The 19,819-nt window shown below is 43.2% G+C and overlaps 2 protein-coding genes across 2 annotated transcripts in view; one reads left to right on the top strand and one right to left on the bottom strand.

The window, feature by feature from the left end:
* Positions 1 to 2,617: 2,617 nt before the first annotated feature.
* Positions 2,618 to 4,423, bottom strand: LOC306695237 (piggyBac transposable element-derived protein 4-like; the record flags this gene model as incomplete). The annotated part of the gene is made up of 1 exon (XM_079158433.1): positions 2,618 to 4,423. The coding sequence occupies one exon, from the start codon at positions 4,421 to 4,423 to the stop codon at positions 2,618 to 2,620; it is 1,806 nt and encodes a 601-aa protein (XP_079014559.1).
* A 2,721-nt stretch (positions 4,424 to 7,144) lies between these two features.
* The window catches only part of ptprfa (protein tyrosine phosphatase receptor type Fa), a gene marked incomplete at its 5' end in the record, with an annotated part of 228,342 nt that continues 215,667 nt past the window's right edge, over positions 7,145 to 19,819 (top strand). The window contains 2 exons of the mRNA XM_079158514.1: positions 7,145 to 7,288; positions 14,609 to 14,750. Of these exons, the coding sequence (XP_079014640.1) occupies positions 7,145 to 7,288; positions 14,609 to 14,750 (286 nt within the window). The remainder of the gene's footprint in view (positions 7,289 to 14,608; positions 14,751 to 19,819) is intronic.

Genomic DNA, 19,819 nt, shown 5'->3' with positions numbered 1-19,819 from the left:
GTACCAGAATCAGAATCTCGGGAAAACACAAAAATTGCAATGGAAATAGATATTTCTTCTAATTGAAGTTGCCTGTTTCTAGTTAAAGCTTAGAACCTGTAGCTTTTAGCTACTGTATATGTATTAATCTCCCCCCATTGAAAAAAAATCTGTCTTTTCATTTACTACACAATTTTGTATTCATAGAGCCAGTAGTGTGTAACAGGCAGCAGGCTGACAGCTGACCGCTCACAGCTTTCACTCAGGGAAACTCCAGCTTCAAGGAGGAAAATACAACATTTAACGTGACTTCTGTTATAAACAGCGGCCACTTCCGGTCTTCCATCCGATTACGGAGACTGATTATGACGTCTCTTTACACCAGTGGCGGGCCGTGGATTTTATACCTGGGCCTTCAGTGCTGTTCTTCACTTCTAATAACCTCATTATGACGTCACAGCTACGGGTTATTATTTGTTTCGTGTAAAAGCCGCATATTCACATAACACTGCAACATTTGACAAATGAAATAAAATTTGCAGATACATGAATACGAGCATGACGGGACGCTGCGTCATTAACGGACAATATAGTCCAAATCAATGTAACACAATGACAAACTCACAAGAGCAGTCGCATATATTCATATGACAACAAAGCAACAAATCAATCCAGCAGACCTGCAGCGGATCCACGCATTCCACCACACGAGCACGAGCCATTCAAATACTATTCATAAAAACGCCACGATAGACAAATGAACAGTAGTAACTGTAGAGGTAAACAAACGAAGTTCACTTACCAAATGCTGTCTATGCTGACAAAGAGTTTAATCCCAGTACATCAGTTCCAGTAAGAAGTCCAACCGGATCCGCCGCCGGTCGGTTGTCCGTGGTCCGCCGCTGTTCGGTCTGGTTGTCTTCCGCGGCCGGTCGATGGTCCGTTTTCCGCGGAGTTCGGTGGTCGCCTTCGACCGCGTTCGGTGGTCGTCTTCGGCCGTGGACCGGCGAAGGGCGGGCCGCGGTTGTGAGTTGTAGATCCACTCGAGTCTCTCCAAAAGTACCGACGCTCAGTTAAAATGAAACACATTCACAGCCATAACATGTGCAACGCTTCTGATGCTGCATACAAATCCTTTTCCTGGCTGGGTCAGGGCTGCTAGCTGTGGGGTGTTTCTTACTGTCCAGTTTGTTCAGAAATGTCCTTCTTGAGAAAAGCGTTCCCAGTAACTCCGCCACTAAATCCGTTTCTCCTCCTTCCGCCATTTCATATTAAAAAAACAAAGCTAGGTAAAATGTCTTTCAAATATTTCCACTTGAACTCTGTCTGCTACAACCAAAGCTCTGTTAGCAAGCATTATGTTTCGCGGGCACATAGTCACGTGCCCGCCCACTGACCAATCACAGCACACTCTGCACCTTGCTGGCAGAGAGGCATCTGGACTCTGAGCTGACGTAACTAGGCCTGCAAACTGCTCTGGTGCGGCCATGAATCCCAAACTAAAGATCTGATTGGTTGAATCAACAATATCGTCCCCATTCAATTTAAACTGCACATGGCAGCACTGGGTGAGTCTGCAGGCTGGGGCCTCTCTTCTTACTAGAGACACAGAGGTGAAATCTGATTGGATAAAAGCTCTACTTAAAACAAGCTGCACTGGAAGCAGAGCAACTGAGGAACACAGTAGCTGTGCAATGAGAAAATAAGATAATGGGAAAAGTATTTTTATAAATTATAATACATATAAGAAAAAATTAAATGTATTTAAAACCTATTAAAATCAAGCCCTATTTTTAGGCTTCTGCTCGAAAATGACATACCCTTACTAAAGAGAGTGTAGATCACTAACTACAAGGTCTATTTGAATAATTTTGATGTTGTAATAGAACAGAAACACTTGTGAGATTTGATCAGATGTGTAAATATCAGTCTATATGTTACTAGTTAGGAGTAAATGAAGATGGCACACAGCTCAAATTGAAAAGTTTCAGGTTCGCCTGAAAAAAAAGCTATTTTATTGATATTATTTCCCTGAAATGATGCAGGTCCAAGCCTAAAAACACTCCCAAATCATAGCACAACTTGTGAACAGTCTCTCTGCAAAGTTTGACTTTGATAAAGTGAAGCAAAACTAAATGAGAGGCCCTCTAGCACAGAGGGTTTAGGCGAGATTTCCAAAATGTGCATTTGGGCACATTTGGGTACATTTTGGCACCATGTGTGCCATTTGAATTTTCTCATGTACCAAACTACATATTTCACTTGTATATTACTAATGGTGTTGAATACATCCAAATACAGCAGTTTTGGGCTTTTTTTGGAAAATTCAACCAGACCTCTATATTTTCCCATTCAAAATAACACACAAATCCACTGAATATTGAAATCAAATGAAAGATTTATTTTTCCTGTAAACATTTGTAAAAACCACATAAAACCAAAAAAATATTTACATTATTTACACAATTCTCAATTATGCTGTAAAAATCAGCACCCGACCCCGGATAAGCGGATGAATGGAATCTGCGATGGTGCATCCATGCAGTATCCATGGAGGTCATGTGGAAGAAAAGCTTTGTCTGGGTGGGATACTGAGCCGTCAATGCACTCTAGTATCCCTGAAGGTCTTGGGGGGGGGTTATTGTCGACTGTGCCACAGATAGAAGCAGTTAGTTTTGGGGTTGAGGCAGAGAGGAACATCACACCTCGAGCAATAAGCGGATGTCTTCACCTTCGGCATTCCTGCAACCTTGCACCTCCTACAATATTTTCTGCCCCCTGGTTTGAAAAACTTGGGCAGGCAGGTGGTGGAGGGGGGTGGTGGAGGGGGAGCTGCTGGGCCTTTGGCAAACTCTAGCATCTCCTTGGCCAACTGCTCCCTGAAGGCCTTGTGGGTGAAGGGCTTTGTCCTTGTGGGGTCCTGCCTCAACTTTAACAGCTCCTTGTGCATAAGGTAGCTGTTCACAGCAGCGATGTCTATGAAGTGGTAAAAAAACGTCTTATACCACTTCATCGTCTTGCGGCGGACGGTGTAAGACCCGATTAGTGCATCGGACAAATCCACACCACCCATGTTGCAATTGTAGTCCACAATGCTGTCTGGAACTGGTATGGACTTGTGTTGCCACACCCCAGCCGTCTTCACCTTTCTCGTCACCGTCTGTCCACTATAGGTCTGATGCAATGTGGAACACATCGTTACTTCTCTCGTGTCCATCCATTTCACGAAGAGGAGTTTGCCACTCTGGATCCATCGCATGTCTCCCCTCGCAGCCTTTCTGGGCAGGTCATTGGTCTGGGTCTTTGGGAAGCCAATACGATTTCTCCTGATGGTTCCACAACAGCCAATGTACTTTTTGGCCAGATCGGTGAAGAGGACAGGGCTGGTATAAAAATTGTCTGTGTACAAATGGTAGCCACTACCGAGGAGACGAAAGGGCAAAAGGTCCATCACTGCTGAGTAACTCAGCCCGTGCCCTGTGGTTGACACACCTTTGCCCTGGTACACAAAGAAATTCCATGTGTAGCCTATTGATGAGTCAGCCAGCACGAACAGTTTGTAACCCCACTTTGTGGGCTTGTCCTTCATATATTGTTTCATGCTGCTGCGGGCTTTGCTGGCAACCATCCGCTCATCAATGGACACATTCTGGTTCGGCTGGAAATTGGCTTTGCAGGCGGTAACCAACTCAGTGTACAGCGGCTTAATTTTGAACAGTCGGTCGTACTCAGCAGTGTTCCTTTTTCTTTCGTTTTCCTCGTCCTCTTTTGGGTCACTGAGGTGAAGTGACCACATAATGGCCTCAAAGCGGTCCCGTGTCATGCTGTCAGTGGGGAAACGGAAGTAGTATGGCCATACCTTCCTCCAGTAGTCAGACCTGTGGTGTACTGTCACAAGGCCAGTGAAGATGATGATCGAGAGGAATATATAAAAGTCCTTCAATGTGAGCACGGCCCATTTGAACTTACTCCCAGCTTGTTGTTTTTTGGCAGCGTTGACATTTGTGTTGTCAATAATTTTTCGGACAACAGATGCCGAAAAAAAAAGCTGGAAGAGGCTGAGGGGAGACCATGGTATGGTGGTGTCGCATGTGGGACCTGGGGTCCTGGCTGGCAGGAACTTGCGAGGGTCAGGTTGGATGCACTCCTCCTCTCTGTTGTGCCATCTGTCCTCCTCCTCACTGGCTGTAGATGCCATCCTACTCTTTCCACACCTGGTAGCTGAAGCTCCCAGAGAGGCGCTTTCGCTGAGTGGTCGGGGGAGATGCTGCTGGGCCAGACTCTGACTGAGGTGGGTGTGACGCCGTGGGGGGGGGTGATGCGGCAGGGCGTGGATGAGGCTGTGGACATCCTGTAGCCGATTGCCGAGCTGCTTTTCGTCTTTTTGGCTGTGGGGCACTTGAAGGACCTGGGACACTGGCGCGGGGTGGCTCGTAATCCTCATCACTGTAAACCAGAATGTGGAAGAAAAATAAATATGTGCATCTGAAATTGTAGTACATTAGACCAACTTCAGCAACCCCCCCACACATACGCACACTACGCATACCCACCCACACCTATATACATATGCATACCACCACACACCCCCACTCCCACGGCCACGGCCACTCATACATATAGACAAAGCATACCCCCACACACCCCCACCGCCACGGCCACGCATACACATAGACATAGCATACCACCACACACCTCCACCCACACACATTTACAAGACAATCCATACCCCCCCCCCCCAACCTCCATCACACAATCACGCCAGGATTTTGGCCTGAGAAAGCTAGCTGGATAGAAAATTCGACACCAATAAATCGACCAATAAATCGATCAATAAATATAACATTTATAAGACAATCCATACCTTTCTGATGATGGAAGACAGTAATCCGAGTCACTGCTGCTGCCCTGTGAATTTTCGGGATGAATGAGGTCCTCATCATCGGACGAGGAATCGACAAGACAAACGAGGTTCCCTGGGTCCCTTTCCAGCATTTCCAGGACTTCCTCCCGGTTGAAATTGGTCTTCGACATCTCCCTCAAATGAATCCAAAAAGGTATTGAAAAATGATCCGTAAAAATGACTCAAACGATGCTCCAACAAGCAGATGCTGTGCGAACCGATGATCCAACAAGCAGACGCTGTGCGTAAAGTAGTCGAATGCGTAATGGTGATTCTGGTCTTGCTGACTCTGTTATATTTACGCGTGATGGTATATTCCGATCCCATTGGCCGATCTCCATGGGTCATACCTCTTTTGAATCGTTAGAGCCAATAGAATTGAGTTATCCAGTTCAAAATGATCGACAGCACTGTTAGCCAGTCACAATGAGCAAGTCTCGATAAATTGTGACGAGGGAGATGGGAGGATGGGAGGTAGCACCTGACGTAGCAAATGCAGGTTCCTCCCATCTCCCTCTCTCAAAAATACCCCTGTCAAAGAAAAAGAGTGAGGAATGTGTTAGAAAGGAAGTCCGTTGAACGTTTACCGGCGAAAAATGCGGATATATATACTTTTTCTTCTTGAAAACGGCAAAGGTGAGGGCAGTTATGATCATAAAGCGATAATGTGATTTGTATTGCTGGTTTCTGTTTGCTCATATGTCGGTGATATTATGACGGAGAGAGATGTTACGGATATGTCCGTCATCTGTGTGTTGTTGGCGTGCTTTCTGCTATCTCGGTTTCTTTGTTAGCATCGAGCTTCGATTGCTAGGTCCGGAGATGTGCTGAGTGTGCACACTCCTGGCGAAATATGAATATGGTGCTGTAGTAATTAAAAAGGTTGGTGATTGAGTTGTGGTTTGGAGTATGTATAAATACCTGTAATATTATATTAATCCAGGTTCTGATGTTTCGCGTCATATGCGACATGATTATATAAGTATTTCGTAATGAGTATTTTTTCGATGCTTTAAGATAGAATAGATAAAAATCCACCTTTAAAGGTGGATTCGACATCATGAAGTTTTTAAGAAAAAATCTTAAATTATAAAATAGCTCTAACTTTGTGATTCTGTTTAGGCCAGCAGAGAAGGCTTTGCAGGCCCTGACGGCCCGCCACTGCTTTACACCTCTAGTACCAACATGGTGACTGATTTTTGACCTTTTTGTGGAGTACCCTTTAAACCTCTTTAAACTTATTACTCAATCACGTTTACATTGGCAAGCAGCCTCCTCCTCTGGTTGGACTAGCACGTTTACCCCCCCACCAGCTGTTGATCAGTGTCGCTTCCAGGCTCTACACATTTGCATCACCATCTTCTGCAGTCGGCAGGAATGTGCATTGCATCAAATGGTGACCTGATTATCGAAACGATAGTAACCTTTAATATACTGTATGCAAGACCACGACATGAAGCCCATATATGATTAACATGTTGAAGTGCCTTAAACCTGCACCCTCTCCAAAGGCCAGCAGGGGAAGGTCTATGAGAAAGTCCAAGTCCGAGAAAATGACTCTACTTCTCTCTTGATTTATTACCTCAGTAAACATTGTGAACATGAGTTTATGGTCTCAATCTCTAGTTTCAAGTCTTCTTCAATACAGCATGATGTTCATTTAGTAAATGATGGTCCATTTAGAGTCAAACAGACCATAAAGCAGAGTGTGCTTTAAGGCGGGGCTACACAGGGATTGACACGTGGCTACTGCTACCAGAGCCGTACACTGCATCTCTACGTCATTCCTCTGCAGTCCAAATACGGTCCCTTCCGTTCACTGGCTCCAAAATGCTAAGATTGCTCCAGCCAAAATCCAAGATGGCGACGGGCAAAATGTCGAACTCGAAGCTTCAAAACATCAGTCCACAAACCAATTGGTGACGTCACGATGACTACGTCCACTTCTTATATAAAGTGTTGTCCACGCACAACACTTTATATCCCACTTTAATCTTGGTGATGTACAGTATGGTTTCAGTTGACACCTTCAGTCAATGTATGTTGATTTATGTGCAGCTTATTATCAGAGGAACGGATGATGCTTGAATGTTCTTTTCTTTCACAGACGTGAGGCATCTTTTGAAAGAGCATATTGTTATTGCGAGATGTAAAAAACAAAGACCTGTAACTAGCCTGGAGCTGTTCTCTGTCAGGCCTCTCCATCTGACCAGATCTCTTCCTCTTCCCTGTTCTTCCTCTCGCTGTCTCTCTCCCTCAGGCATGCCCGGCTTCATCAAGTCCCCCGATGATCAGACGGGGATTTCGGGAGGAGTGGCATCGTTCGTGTGTCAGGCGGTGGGTGAGCCCAAACCTCGCATCACCTGGATGAAGAAGGGGAAGAAAGTCAGCTCTCAGCGTTTCGAGGTACGACCTCGGGAGCAGGCCTTCAAAGCTCCCTCTCGGATGTGTGCAGAACCATCCTGTCTCACACCATTACGGCTCATTAGCTCTCTGCTCTGTCTGTCTAAGACAAAGACGGACAGAGCAGAATAGGTTGTGTGCTCTCATTTTTACTCAGGTGGATGTGTGTTTAGCAGCAGCGAGGATGAGCTGTAGGCTGGGGCTGTATTTACTAATTACCACCATGCACTGAAACCTATTTAGTGCCTGTTTGAAGACCACTGAATGCAAATCAAGTCTAGTCGCAGCATTCAAATTAGAATACCTGAAGCTCAACATCACTGTGAGCACATAGTTCAGTGTCTGCAGGTTAAACAGTGGCACTGACAGGTTGGAGGGCAGAAGTGTAATCAGCCACTGTAGAAGCCAGCAGCTGATAGGCTGTCAGATCTATTCAGTGTGTGTGTGTGTGTGATAGCAAGTTTATTTAAGGAGGACCATGACACCTCTTACCTCAGACCAAAGTTCCAATGGTAATCATAGATTTTTTACGATCTGTAAATTATGAAATTACAAATTTGCTAAATTGGCCACAGAGCAGCTAATTGAAGCTGAAAGCAGTTTTGGGGCATTGTTTGCTCTCTGTGCCTTGACCTTCACTGCAATATAAAAGTAGATAGAACTCAAAAATGTCTGTTGTGCAGAATAACAAAGTTACAATTCCATAAATCAGAAAACAGAAAAAAAAATGCGAGTTGAAATTCTTTAATCATTTTTTACACTAGAATCAATTAATGCTGGAATCCAACATGTTTTCAAGTTGCCACAAGTGTTCCCAATGTGGAGACACGTGTTATATTCATTGAACTATATACATGTTTACAGCCTCTTGTCCTCTCCTCAATGCATTGTAGCAGCCTGGAGTTCAGTCAAAGTGTCACAGATGTTTTGTCACGTGGCTGTTGGTCTCAGATGAGTTAATCATGGCTTCATAGTTGCGTTGAGGAGCTCAGAATTTAATGTTTTTTACAGAATCTGGTTAAAGCAAACGTTTTTTAAAAATATTTTATGAGACACAGAATAAAATGTTATTGGTGAAATATCACAATTTTAAGCATAGTTTTGGTTGCTTTTTCTGATAGTGCTGTCCGTCACACATGATTTGTTAAAGGACCGTCGGAAAGATGAAAATATGATGATAGTGACAGTTTTTACAGCTTCTGGCTGTGATAAACAGTGTAGTTTTGGGCGATTGTTTAAAGTAAACAAGCTTTTCCATCACGCCGGCGGGATTTGGTATTCAGAGGGTTAAGCAAGTTTTACTTTTCAGAATGAGGATGATGGGGTCTGCAGGTACCAACAAACATGCATCGGCATTGTATTTCTCCACCAAAAGCTTTGTCATTAATTTTTTTAACGCAGTTTTTAAGCCACAATTCCATGCTACACGTTGCGATCCTGATTGTTTTACCTGTAGTCTTTAACAAGGTAAAATATTTCAGCTATCAGATGTCTGGAGTCCTAAAGTGTCAAGTTTTAAGTTGGCTGTTAGCTTGATGTGGACTGTCCTGACTGCTGCTAGCCTGAGTTACTATTGTTTTTAGCCCAGTGGCTAGGCTAGCCGGTTGCTAGCTTTTAGCACTTCTTCTACAGTTACCTTTTCTACTTATTTTAAGCCCAACCATGATGTTTTTCCTCAACTTACTGATTGGTTTTGTGGCCTAAATCTCAGCAAGTGTTTTTGTTTGAATTCACATCGTATATTTCAACAGCTGACTAGAATAGTATTTTTTGTAATCAGCTGCCTGATGTGGTTTGACAAAAAAATGTGATAGATTGTCATTTCTATATAATACATATGTATTGGTCCAGACCTTCTCAGTCTCTTTCCAAAGTCTCGTGCACATTAGAATATGCAGAATCTTTGTGGGAAGCTTACCAGAATCTAGACATTTCCCGCACTTTAACTGTTGTTTAACAGGACTGTGTGAGCCTTCCTGCAGGACTCCGGAGCAGCAGGAAGGCTCATTAGCTGCCAGCCAACCCAAATGACTTCAAGTGAAGTGACTCGACATGAGTCCTGCGTAGACGGAGACACTTGGTTCATGTCGTTGTGAGTAATAGGAATTATCTTCCACCTGTCTGCTCAGCATTACTCAAACTGACGGCTACCCTGTATGTGTGTGCATGGAGACAGTCCAGCTCTCCACCCACTATTCAATGAGATTCAGTAAATTCAAACTTTCTTTGATTGATCAAATCGAAAAAGTATCTTAAATCAAGGCCAATCAGTGGTCAAAGACAAATATGACTTAAAAGTAAAACCTTTAAACCATCTATGTCCATCCAAAAACAACAAGCTATACTGCTTTTAGAACTCAGGAAACAACCTTGATGTTCCCAGAAGGACATATTTACTGATCTTGGTCTTGGTAGAGATTTCTTAATTACGTCCAACTTCAATTGATTTGCCTTTGACTAAACAAACCATGTATTGTGTTGCAGCAGGACAAAGTTCGTCATATGCCTATGCATGAATTAGTCTCATTCTTGGTTGAAGAATTTTTACATATGAATGAACATGTGTTTTCCTGATAAAGTTTAATGACAATCATAATATATAATATAATATATTATATATTTATAATAATCAATCATAATTTTAGGATTTAGATGTGCGGCCAGTTGATTGGATATCTATTATACCAGTTATCTGGATAAGGACATCTGATCATAGGTCGTTACCTGATATTAATAAGCATTCTCATTTTCTCAGTTCTGTGTTTAGATCCCCATATGAAAATAAGGTTGATGCTGCTTCCCAGGTCCAGGGAAGCAGCGTCACTTTTTGCCCAGCCCAAACTATGACACTCCCTTTGTAGTAAACAAATGGTTAAGAATGCTTATGAATTCAAATAAACACACTTGCTGAGGTACAGACAAAAAAAACCCACTTAGGTTTAGGACAAAAATCATGGTTGGTCTTAAAATAAGTATGTAAACTAAGTAAAACGTAAACAACGTAACAGAGGTACGGAAAACATGTCACTTCAAATGAAGTCAACACTTTGGGACACAAACACCGGTCTCCTGGTTGAAAGTCATGTGTTGGTTTGACCCATCAACCTCCAGTACCTCCCACCCTGTTACCACAGTCCTGTTACGCAAAACGTCTTACTTCCGGTATGCAGAAATTTAAACCTCGCTGGTATGAAAAGGCTATTTTCCATGTCGGAGCTCCTTTACGATGGCTCGTGTCCTGTTTCTCCTTTAGGTTGAATGCATGGGTGGCAGAGCTCGGTCTACAAATGGATTTCCATCAAATGTGAATTATTTGTTCCATCATAGCCCATTTATTTTTAACACTAATGCAAAGTTCACAAGTGAATCAGTGGAGCTGACAGACTCGCCTGCAGGTTCCCCGTAAGCTTGTGTCTAAAACATTCAACAACATCACACAGCTGAATGATCAAACCAGAGCACAACTCCTTATGCTGTGTTCACACCAGTGGCGGGCCGTGCATTTTATACCTGGGCCTTCACTGCTGTCCTGCAGCTAAAACACCACCTAATAACCTCATGATGGCGCCACAGCTACGATTATTATTCATTTCTAGGGGTGTAACAATACACGTATTCGTATTAAACCGTTCGGTACGAGGCTTACGAACTGAACAATACGTCTGAATAATACTAGTGCATTTGGAAAATGCAGAAGCTTAAATTGTGGGAAATATAATGTTTTCTGCGCTCACGTTGGAGACAACGGTCTGTGTGACCTCTGAACCGGAACAAAAAAAAACAAAACAGCTGAGGCACCGCACTTCTGGGAGGCTACGCTAAACCTTAACGGGAAAACAACAGCAACACGCATTCTGCTACACACTCGAGGGCACGGGCCATTCAGATATTAGATGTAAAAAAAAAAAATGCAGTTGACTTACCAAATGCTGTTCACTTAAATACAAAATCCATCTCCTTTCTTTGTTGACAAAGAGTTTAATCCCACGGTTAAATCCCAACTCACATCCGTTTCTCCTCCTCCTTCAGCCATTGAGTGTTAAAAAAAAAAAGCTAGGTAAAAAAATAATATACACCAAGCAAAATGCTAAAAATGTCATTATTTCTTCCATATCTTTCAATTTGAACTCTTACTAATCCGACTAAGCTTTGCTGGCTGGTTAAACTTTGTTTCACGATAGTCACGTGCTCGTCCATTGACCAATCAGAGCGCATGCTGCATCTCACTGCAGAGCTGCTCCTGCAAACTGAGCTGCACGTAATGATGATGTGCTTGTAGGCCAGCTAGCAAGCTCTGGCACATCAAAGAATACGCCCAACATGACCAACTAAAGATCTGATTGGTTGAACACTATGACAATCAACAATATCGTCCCCATTCACTTAAACTGCAAAGTTATTCACTTGTGAGTCTGAAGGCCTCGGGCCTCTTCTTACCTAGAGACACAGAGGTGAAATCTGATTGGATAAAAGCTCTACTTAAAACAAGCTGCACTGGAAGCAGAGCAGCTGAGGAACACAGTAGCTGTGCAATGAGAAAATAAGATAATGGGAAAATATTTTTATAAATTATAATACATGAAAAGTCCATTCTACGACATTCGGAACCGGGTCCAAGAGGTTAAGAAAGATGATTAAATTATAAAATAGCTATAACTTTGTTATTTTGTTTAGGCCAGCAGAGAAGGCCTTGAAGGCCCTAACGGCCCACCACTGGTTCACACCAAACGCACCGCGAATTATTCATGCGAGTAGATTACATACATAGTCTATGCACAGACGCAATGAGACTGGAGTGACGCGAATTGTCGATTAACGCGAAGGGCGCGGCACGAATGAAGCAAATTTGCGTCAATCGCGTGACGCTATCAGCCGTCTGTGTTCACCCAGAGCGCTACGATACCTCATATTAGTAGAGACCGGACCAAACTATGTGTAAATGTGTGTGTATAGTGTGCAGAAGCACAAATTGATGAACCAATCACAGAAGTAATTGGCATTTTCAGGCAATTCAGTGTGCTTTCCATTAATGAAAACAAAAAAAAGATCCATACATAGAAAATGATTAAAGGATAGCACACAGTACATAAAATAGTAACTAAACCGATAGTAATATTTTTAAAAGGTATGCCTAATAAAGGAAATTACAACCTGCATAAACTAGAATAAAGACATTGTAAAAACATAGTAGCACAATCATAGGCACATGAAGAGAGATATGTGTTTAGCCTGAATTAAAGAATTGTCACATTTGGTTCACATCCAAGTTCTTTTGGCAGTTTGCGCTCTCAAACTAAGAGAGCAAGAGAGAGAAGTGTTTGAAAAACACTGAACTGAAGGTGAGCCTAAATAGTCGACTATTGAACGGTTGGATCTAAAGAGCAGGATTTGACTTCTCTCTCTCTCTCTCTCTCTCTCTCTCTCTCTCTCTCTCTCTCTCTCTCTCTCTCTCTCTCTCTCTCTCTCTCTCTCTCTCTCTGTGTATATATACATACGCAGGTTGAAAACTCACCTCTTCAAGAAGGCCTACCCTGAGCCTTCCACTTAGCACTTATTGTATTCATACTAGTTTGTTGCACTTGTTTTCGTTTGTTTCTGCACTGTACTTTGGCTCTGGTTTATGCTCTTAGATGCTTGTTTGGGAAAGGAGATGTACTTATGACTTCTGGTGACTAGTAGTTCTCTTGAATACCTATGTTGAATACACTTATTGTAAGTCGCCTTGGATAAAAGCGTCTGCTAAATGACTGTAATGTAATATATATATATATATATATATATATATATATATATATGGGGGGGACATTGGTGCACACTATACACACACATTTACACATAGTTTGGTCCGGTTTCTACTAATATGAGGTATCGTAGAGCTCTGGGTGAACACAAAGTGTATATTAGAATACAAATAACACAAAAATCTGTACTTATTATCTTTATTAGCTTTAAAAGGCAACCAGAATCTACATCTAGAACAGATTTTTGTGTTATTTGTATTCTAATATACACTTTCACGTTACAAAAGGAAAGAAGGATACTTTCTTATTTTATAGTTTTCATGCATAAATCGATGCCTTTGCTATAAGAATAATGGCCAAATTGCACCATTTAAAAGAAAATTTCTGAGGGTCATTCCCCCAGAACCCTCAAGGTGACTAGTGCCAACCTGGATACAAGTGTTCTTCAAACTGATGGCGTCCCTGTGTGTGGGGCCGGTTGACCCCCTACCAAGGCAGGAAGAGAGTGCAGCTCTTCAACTCCTTCATTAGAGCAAAAATGTGATTCTTGCCAGTCGGCTTGTTGGGTCACACACACCACAGTGGGGCGGAAGTGTAAGGCCCAGTGCCTTGACCTCTGAGTCTTAACCCCCCCTCCAACATTCCTAAAGCCCCCTCACATACCTGTTGTCCACTGAAGTTCATCACTGTTCACATCCTCCTTTAGTGGCTCCCAGGTCCTGAGGTTATGATAATTTGGGTTCATTACAACTTGGGTAATTTTCTTGGTTTCCTTCATCATTCCTCTACATTGTACTCATTAAAATAGCTGAAATCTGATAATGCACTAACATCGCTAGAAAGAACATCGCAAGAACCTGGCAGTCCGATTCGATTACACTACTGTATGTGTACATGGTGGTCGATGAGATCAATGCATTGGTTTTACAATTATGAAATGATATAGCATCATTATTGCACAAAAGCTCTTCATGGATGGCACTATGTAGAACTCTTCACGGACTAATGAGTATGGCACGCGCCGTTTCCCTGAACATGTTTCTTGAGTATGGTCCGAAGTAAAACCTTGAATTTCTTGAGTCATTCTGTTGAGCTGGTGACTTTTAAAACAAAGACGTGAGATTGATATTCATCTTCCAATCTCATTCTCAAAAGTATTTAGAAAGAGTATCTACCAACATGTGGAACTGCTCCTTTAAAACACTTTTGCCTACCTACCTTTACAGCAGTGTGGCAACATAATAATGCAATGAATCATTTAAAATCTTTAGGTAGAAATTCATAACAAAGGTCTAACAATCAAAAGTAGTCCCGTCTGATTTCATTTCGGCAGACCGCACTCGTTAAAGGGTTGAATCAGGAAACAATTTTGGACTTACTCTGAATTATAGACTTTTTAAATATCTATCTGATGAACTTCCTTGAAACTCTTTAGTTCTTTGAGCAAATGGGAAAGCTTCCTCGTGAGTGAAACACCAGGGTGTTTTGTGGGTGTGCCACAGAGAACGGCTCAGCAGGCATGAGTTTGAATAGAAATGTCACAGGTGATTACTGTAATCCTCCTCTGCTGTCGTCTGGCCAGGTGATTGAGTTCGATGACGGCTCGGGCTCGGTGCTGCGTATCCAGCCTTTGAGGACCCACCGCGACGAAGCCATCTACGAATGCACAGCCAGCAACAGCGTGGGAGAGATCAACACCAGCGCCAAGCTCACTGTTTTGGAGGGTAAGACTTGTCTCACTAATGTCCCACATGGGCCACTATCCTCGGCCTGTCCTCACCTCCCTGACGGCTGAAGGGCTTTTCTTCTACTTGTGGCCCCGTGTTGCCCTCACATTAGAGCTGGTCCTCATGTGCACGACAACACATCGAGCACTCTTATTGATTCATTCCCACATGCCTGTTTGTTTTCAGTTTGAACCATTTAGGTCAACTCAATTCAGTTAGAGGGGATCAGTGATGAGCGCTGAGTCACCGTACATTAAAGGCACATGGTTTGATAACTGGTGTGGGTGAGTGCTAGTGAGGGCTGGGGCCTGTTCCCACCACACAAACCTGTCCACGGGCCCCTGGAGCCACTAGTACAGTACCAATATTAGGAGGAGGGACAGGCAGTACTTGGAATTGTACTGTATGGTAAAACCGAGTCTCTCCATAAAGAATCATACAAAAGCACCTCTTTGAATCCTGCCCTTAGCTGATGCATTGCTGTCCCAGTAGGTCTGAAGCAAGTGGCATCTTTGGAAGCACTGATTGTAATTGAAACTGATTGAAACTAATCTAATTTAAATTAAAAGTCACAAGGCAGGCGTTGTTTCACCTGCGTTGCCTGTCCTGCTCCAAAGTGCACAGACCGGAGGAATGGAACCTGTGTGACCTTTCACTGCCATCTACTTCAACTAGTTGTCTCCAGACATGTAGTCAGACAGCATCAGTGCTAGAAAGAGAATATTCTAGAAAGTGTCAATGCAGCTTTGCAACAGCAGGGTTCAGAAAGGCTGCGATGTCTTCGCCTGTGTCCTCCTAACGCAAGAAGTCCTCCAAACAAAATATGTCGTCTCACATTTCCCTTCAAAGTGAACCACATCCACATTTTCTGATCTTGCACCTCTAACATTCTAAACTGTTGCAAATAACAAACCTTCGTCGTCTGTTCTTATTGAAAGGAACGGTTGAAAACAGGAAATAAAATGTTCTCTCGCTCTTTGACTTATTATTGTTTTCTAATCCGGCTGCACTTTAGGAGGACAACCCCTTTAGACAGTGCCTGATATAATGATGATGGTGATATAAAAGTATGATCTGCTGTGGTTTGTTAGGCACAACTTCTATTTACTTTATTTGTCATGTGCCTGTGGTTCCTTCTTTGTCTTACCTGTAAAACTCATGTTTAATGCTTTCTTTCTTCATCTTTGATGTGATAATACCAGATTTACGCACACGGAAAAATGAAAAGCGTTCCTCCTGCTCAGGGTTTAGGTTGGGCCGGGGCTGTCCAGGGTTTAACACATAGGTTTATACACTCTTCTATCTTTTCATTGGCGTCTGTCATTGGGTTTCCTTAAAATATTCCTAGCAGCTCTCAATCTAGGTAAAGCAGCTTAATGCTGGTTGCCACTCGCCATAAAATGGAAATAAAAGAAGCAACCTAAGTGTGCTGGAGTTGCTACTCCCCTCACAGGGAAGTAGCTAGAATCCAAACGGGAAGGACAGTGGTGGAAGGGAACTGGAGGTCACTCCCCCCGGTAGGCTATCACCACAAATCTAATTCTAATTCTGTGAAACACTGCACACAGTTTTTATCTGAGCTAGACCAGAAAAGATTTGGTCAAAACTAAATGGTGATTCTGTTTTGCTCTCATTGTTCTCCGTGAAGTTTGCTGGACGTGATTTAATTCAGAATAGCCTCTTAAATCCTGCATTGATGTAGACTACGGGTTTATTTGCATTTAGAGCGGGGAAGTGAGATCCGATCACAAGTGTTCACTCGGGACGCATACATGTGCAGACACATTCTAATGCCAGACGTACTTGAGCTGTCCACTTGTGATCGGATCATGTGAGTGCCAGGTCTGAACGGGCTTCAGTCACACTGGGCGGCTGTAGAGGAGGTTGTACCAGTGTCTGCTGAGAGCATCAGAGCAGCAAATACAAAACAGCTGCGCTGTGTACAATGACACAAGTGATTTGGCTAAAGAAAGGAGATTATTAGTATCAGTTCATGTAATTAGTTGATGCATTGTCTGTACTTCTTGCTCTGAATTCAATGAAAACAGTTCATTTTATGCTTTACCTAGGTTGTATCTCTACCAAAGACACATTTCGCAGACACGGCTTTGAGCTGTGCTCCCTATTTGATGGAGCAAAGTGTCAGTATGCAGTTTGGCTGTTAGATGAAATAGAGCCCAATATCTCTGTGCGGCGGTGCTTATTGAGCAGGAATGTGTTGAAAGTGATTTTGGCTGGGAACCTCCTGTAGGTGTGTCTCTAGACAGCTCTGTTCTTTGCCAGCGTCGAGATGGAGCCCAAAAACATTTATTTAATCGACTCTCTAATTGATAGACAAACAACCACACACAAAAGAAAGGGCTGTCTCTCTGGCAGCTTTTTCCAAATCACTCAGGAACCCATTATACTTATTCTGCCATGTAGATATTGTCGGCAGCCTGAGGCTTCAGAGCCTTTTCCCTCTAAAACCGCTCTGGGTCTTGTTAAAAGACAGTTGATAGTCACTGTTTCAGATCATTATTTAATGCACAAGATATAAAACACAGAATAAGCATTGCCCTGATGCACATGTATACGTATCAACCAATATGCACTTTTGATGTGTGATGCAGATATTTTTTAGGATGATAGCATATATATTTGTCAAAGCAAAGCAGTTTCAGAAATCCCAGATTTAGAGAAGCGAAACATAAAGGGGGCTCGAACTAATGCAGATTTTTGTGAGAAAAATCTTTCAAAGTTATAAATACTGTCTCACATTGGGAGATTATTGGTCATAAATTAAATATTAGATAGCAGTCAGGTAGTATGATACATGTGTGACACTGTAGAGATGTATCTTTGACTGTAACACTTTCATCTTTACCAACACGTTGGTGCATGAAAACGAATCAATACATTTCCATTACATTTCTTTTTTTCCCAATGCAAATTAAGTTTATGGTGCCCCCAAATGTGTAGATTGCTGTAAAATGTATTAAAATGACTCCTGAGGCTGAGCCTTTCTGGACACGACACAAGCTTTCTTCCAGCACCATTACTGTCAACTCAGCCCAAACGATACAGACAGCAGTTTGCTCAGAACATTCTCGCTCGCAAAGAAATTAACTCTTTTAATTTGTTGTCCTTGATTGGTATTTCTTCTCCTAATGCTACCCTTAGGACATGGGTAGCCCCAGTACTGCTCAACAAATGGCTTAACTGTCATTAATTCTCAAATACATGGTATTTATTTACCTGCAGAGGTTTGATAGAGTACATGTATTCGATGTTCCCGAACACGTCATCCATGAGGTATCCTGGGGTCGTTTGGTGTTGCGGGTCTTTCAACCTCAGACACCCTCTCCCAGGCGACCCAGCTGTGGTGATCAGACCATGACTCGTGTTCAGATAGCACATGCTCCTCCCATGGACCTCCTCTCTTGAACCAGAGCCATCTCAAGGCTTTCTCTACTGCCTCTGTGATGTTCTTGATGGCTCTTCTCCTCTCCAATCCAGTAATGTAAAAATCCAGTCAGGGCTTTGGAGAGCGATTGCCCCGCAAAACCTCTGCAGCCAACCTGAATGGGCATGCAACTTACATCAAGCCCTGCTTGCAGTGGTTGATGACCAGGTCTCTATATTTTGGTCTTCTTCCTCTTGTGGGCCTCCTCCAAGCAGTCCTCCCAAGGTTTTTTTTGATCGCCTCTGACACCAAGAGGATGTCTGGCCTCGTTGTGGTTGTGGCGATGTGCAGCGGGAACTTCAGCTGTTCCACCAGGTCCACCAGGTCCACAGAAAGCTGCCAGGCCTACACAGTTGCCAGGATTCCTGACAGATTCTTGGCTGCTGTGATTCTTGGTAGCTGCACTCCAGCCTTCACAAAGGGGATCATCAATGCGGTGGGGCGTCTCGTCTGCTGATTCCCATGCTGCTCCCATGCTTCTGCAAAATATTATAGAACCTGGTCTTGACCCCAGGTGTACCCTGCTCAAGAGCCTCTCAGGATGTGCTCCAACGTCCCCAATGTCTGAGCATTTGCCCCAGATGAAGAGGTTCAATGGCCTGGGCAGGAGCTTGATATGCTCCGTTTGGCCTGCCAGAGAACAGTCCATGTGACGTTTTGGTTCATGGCCAGCCCCCACCTTGCCCAGGCTCCCTGCTTCCTCAAGCTGATTGTCCTGCTGGACCTCTCTTTCTTCCACCGCTGTCCTCACTTCCTCCTGGACCACTCTGTGCCCCCTTGGCCGTGTCACACTGAGGAGTCATGAAGCTTCTTAGACCGGCCCTTCCCCGAGCCACTGCTCCCATCAGAACTCTGAGATTCCGCTTGCAAGCAAAGCTCCGTCGGCTCTCCACTTCCCTCTAGTTTTCCCCTCGACTCCTGCCCGTCTGTTTTAAAGAAGAGGTCAGTCCATAGATCTGTTTCCTCCAAGAACAGCAGAACTTTAGTGACAGAAACACCTAATAATGTTGATCCAACAGGTCAAGCAGCTAAATCAACTTCCAAACCAAAGATATTTGGGGCTACAGTGTGTAATTCTGCATATGCATCCGACAGATTGTAATAGTTCGTTCATTTGTCCATTCGTCTGCGCTTCACACTATTGTTTAGTTTTTGGTCGTCCACCAAAATGTGTCATAGTTCTTTTCAAAGGTTATTTAACTTGGATTTCTTTGTCTTTTATAATAGTTTCTGACGAAATTAGCTCTTTGTTTCTTCCAGGGACTTTTTAAAGGACTGGTTTGTGCACGGAGAAACAGCAGGTAGATGGGGGAAAATCTGATATGTTACCTTGGCCTCAGAGTGGGAGATCACTCCTTCCTAACTGGCCAAAATTTCTGAGAGACACATTTTGGGGCTATTATTAAAAGCATATCAACTTTACTAACTTATAAAATCACTTCTTTCTCTACTGATATTTAGGAGTGCTCCAGTGGAGTCCTAACCTGGTACGAGTCACCGAGAGATGGCGTTCAGGCAGAGAGATTATGTGACCAGAGATGTTTTGAGAAGGCTTGATGACAACGATCTAATTAAAAGATACTGTCACCGGTTTTCTAGACCGAACCTCTGCAGGATGCAG

This window comes from Pholis gunnellus (assembly GCF_910591455.1).
Source record: "Pholis gunnellus genome assembly, chromosome: 4".
Lineage (NCBI taxonomy): Eukaryota > Metazoa > Chordata > Actinopteri > Perciformes > Pholidae > Pholis > Pholis gunnellus.
This window is presented reverse-complemented; position numbering and strand designations above follow the sequence as displayed.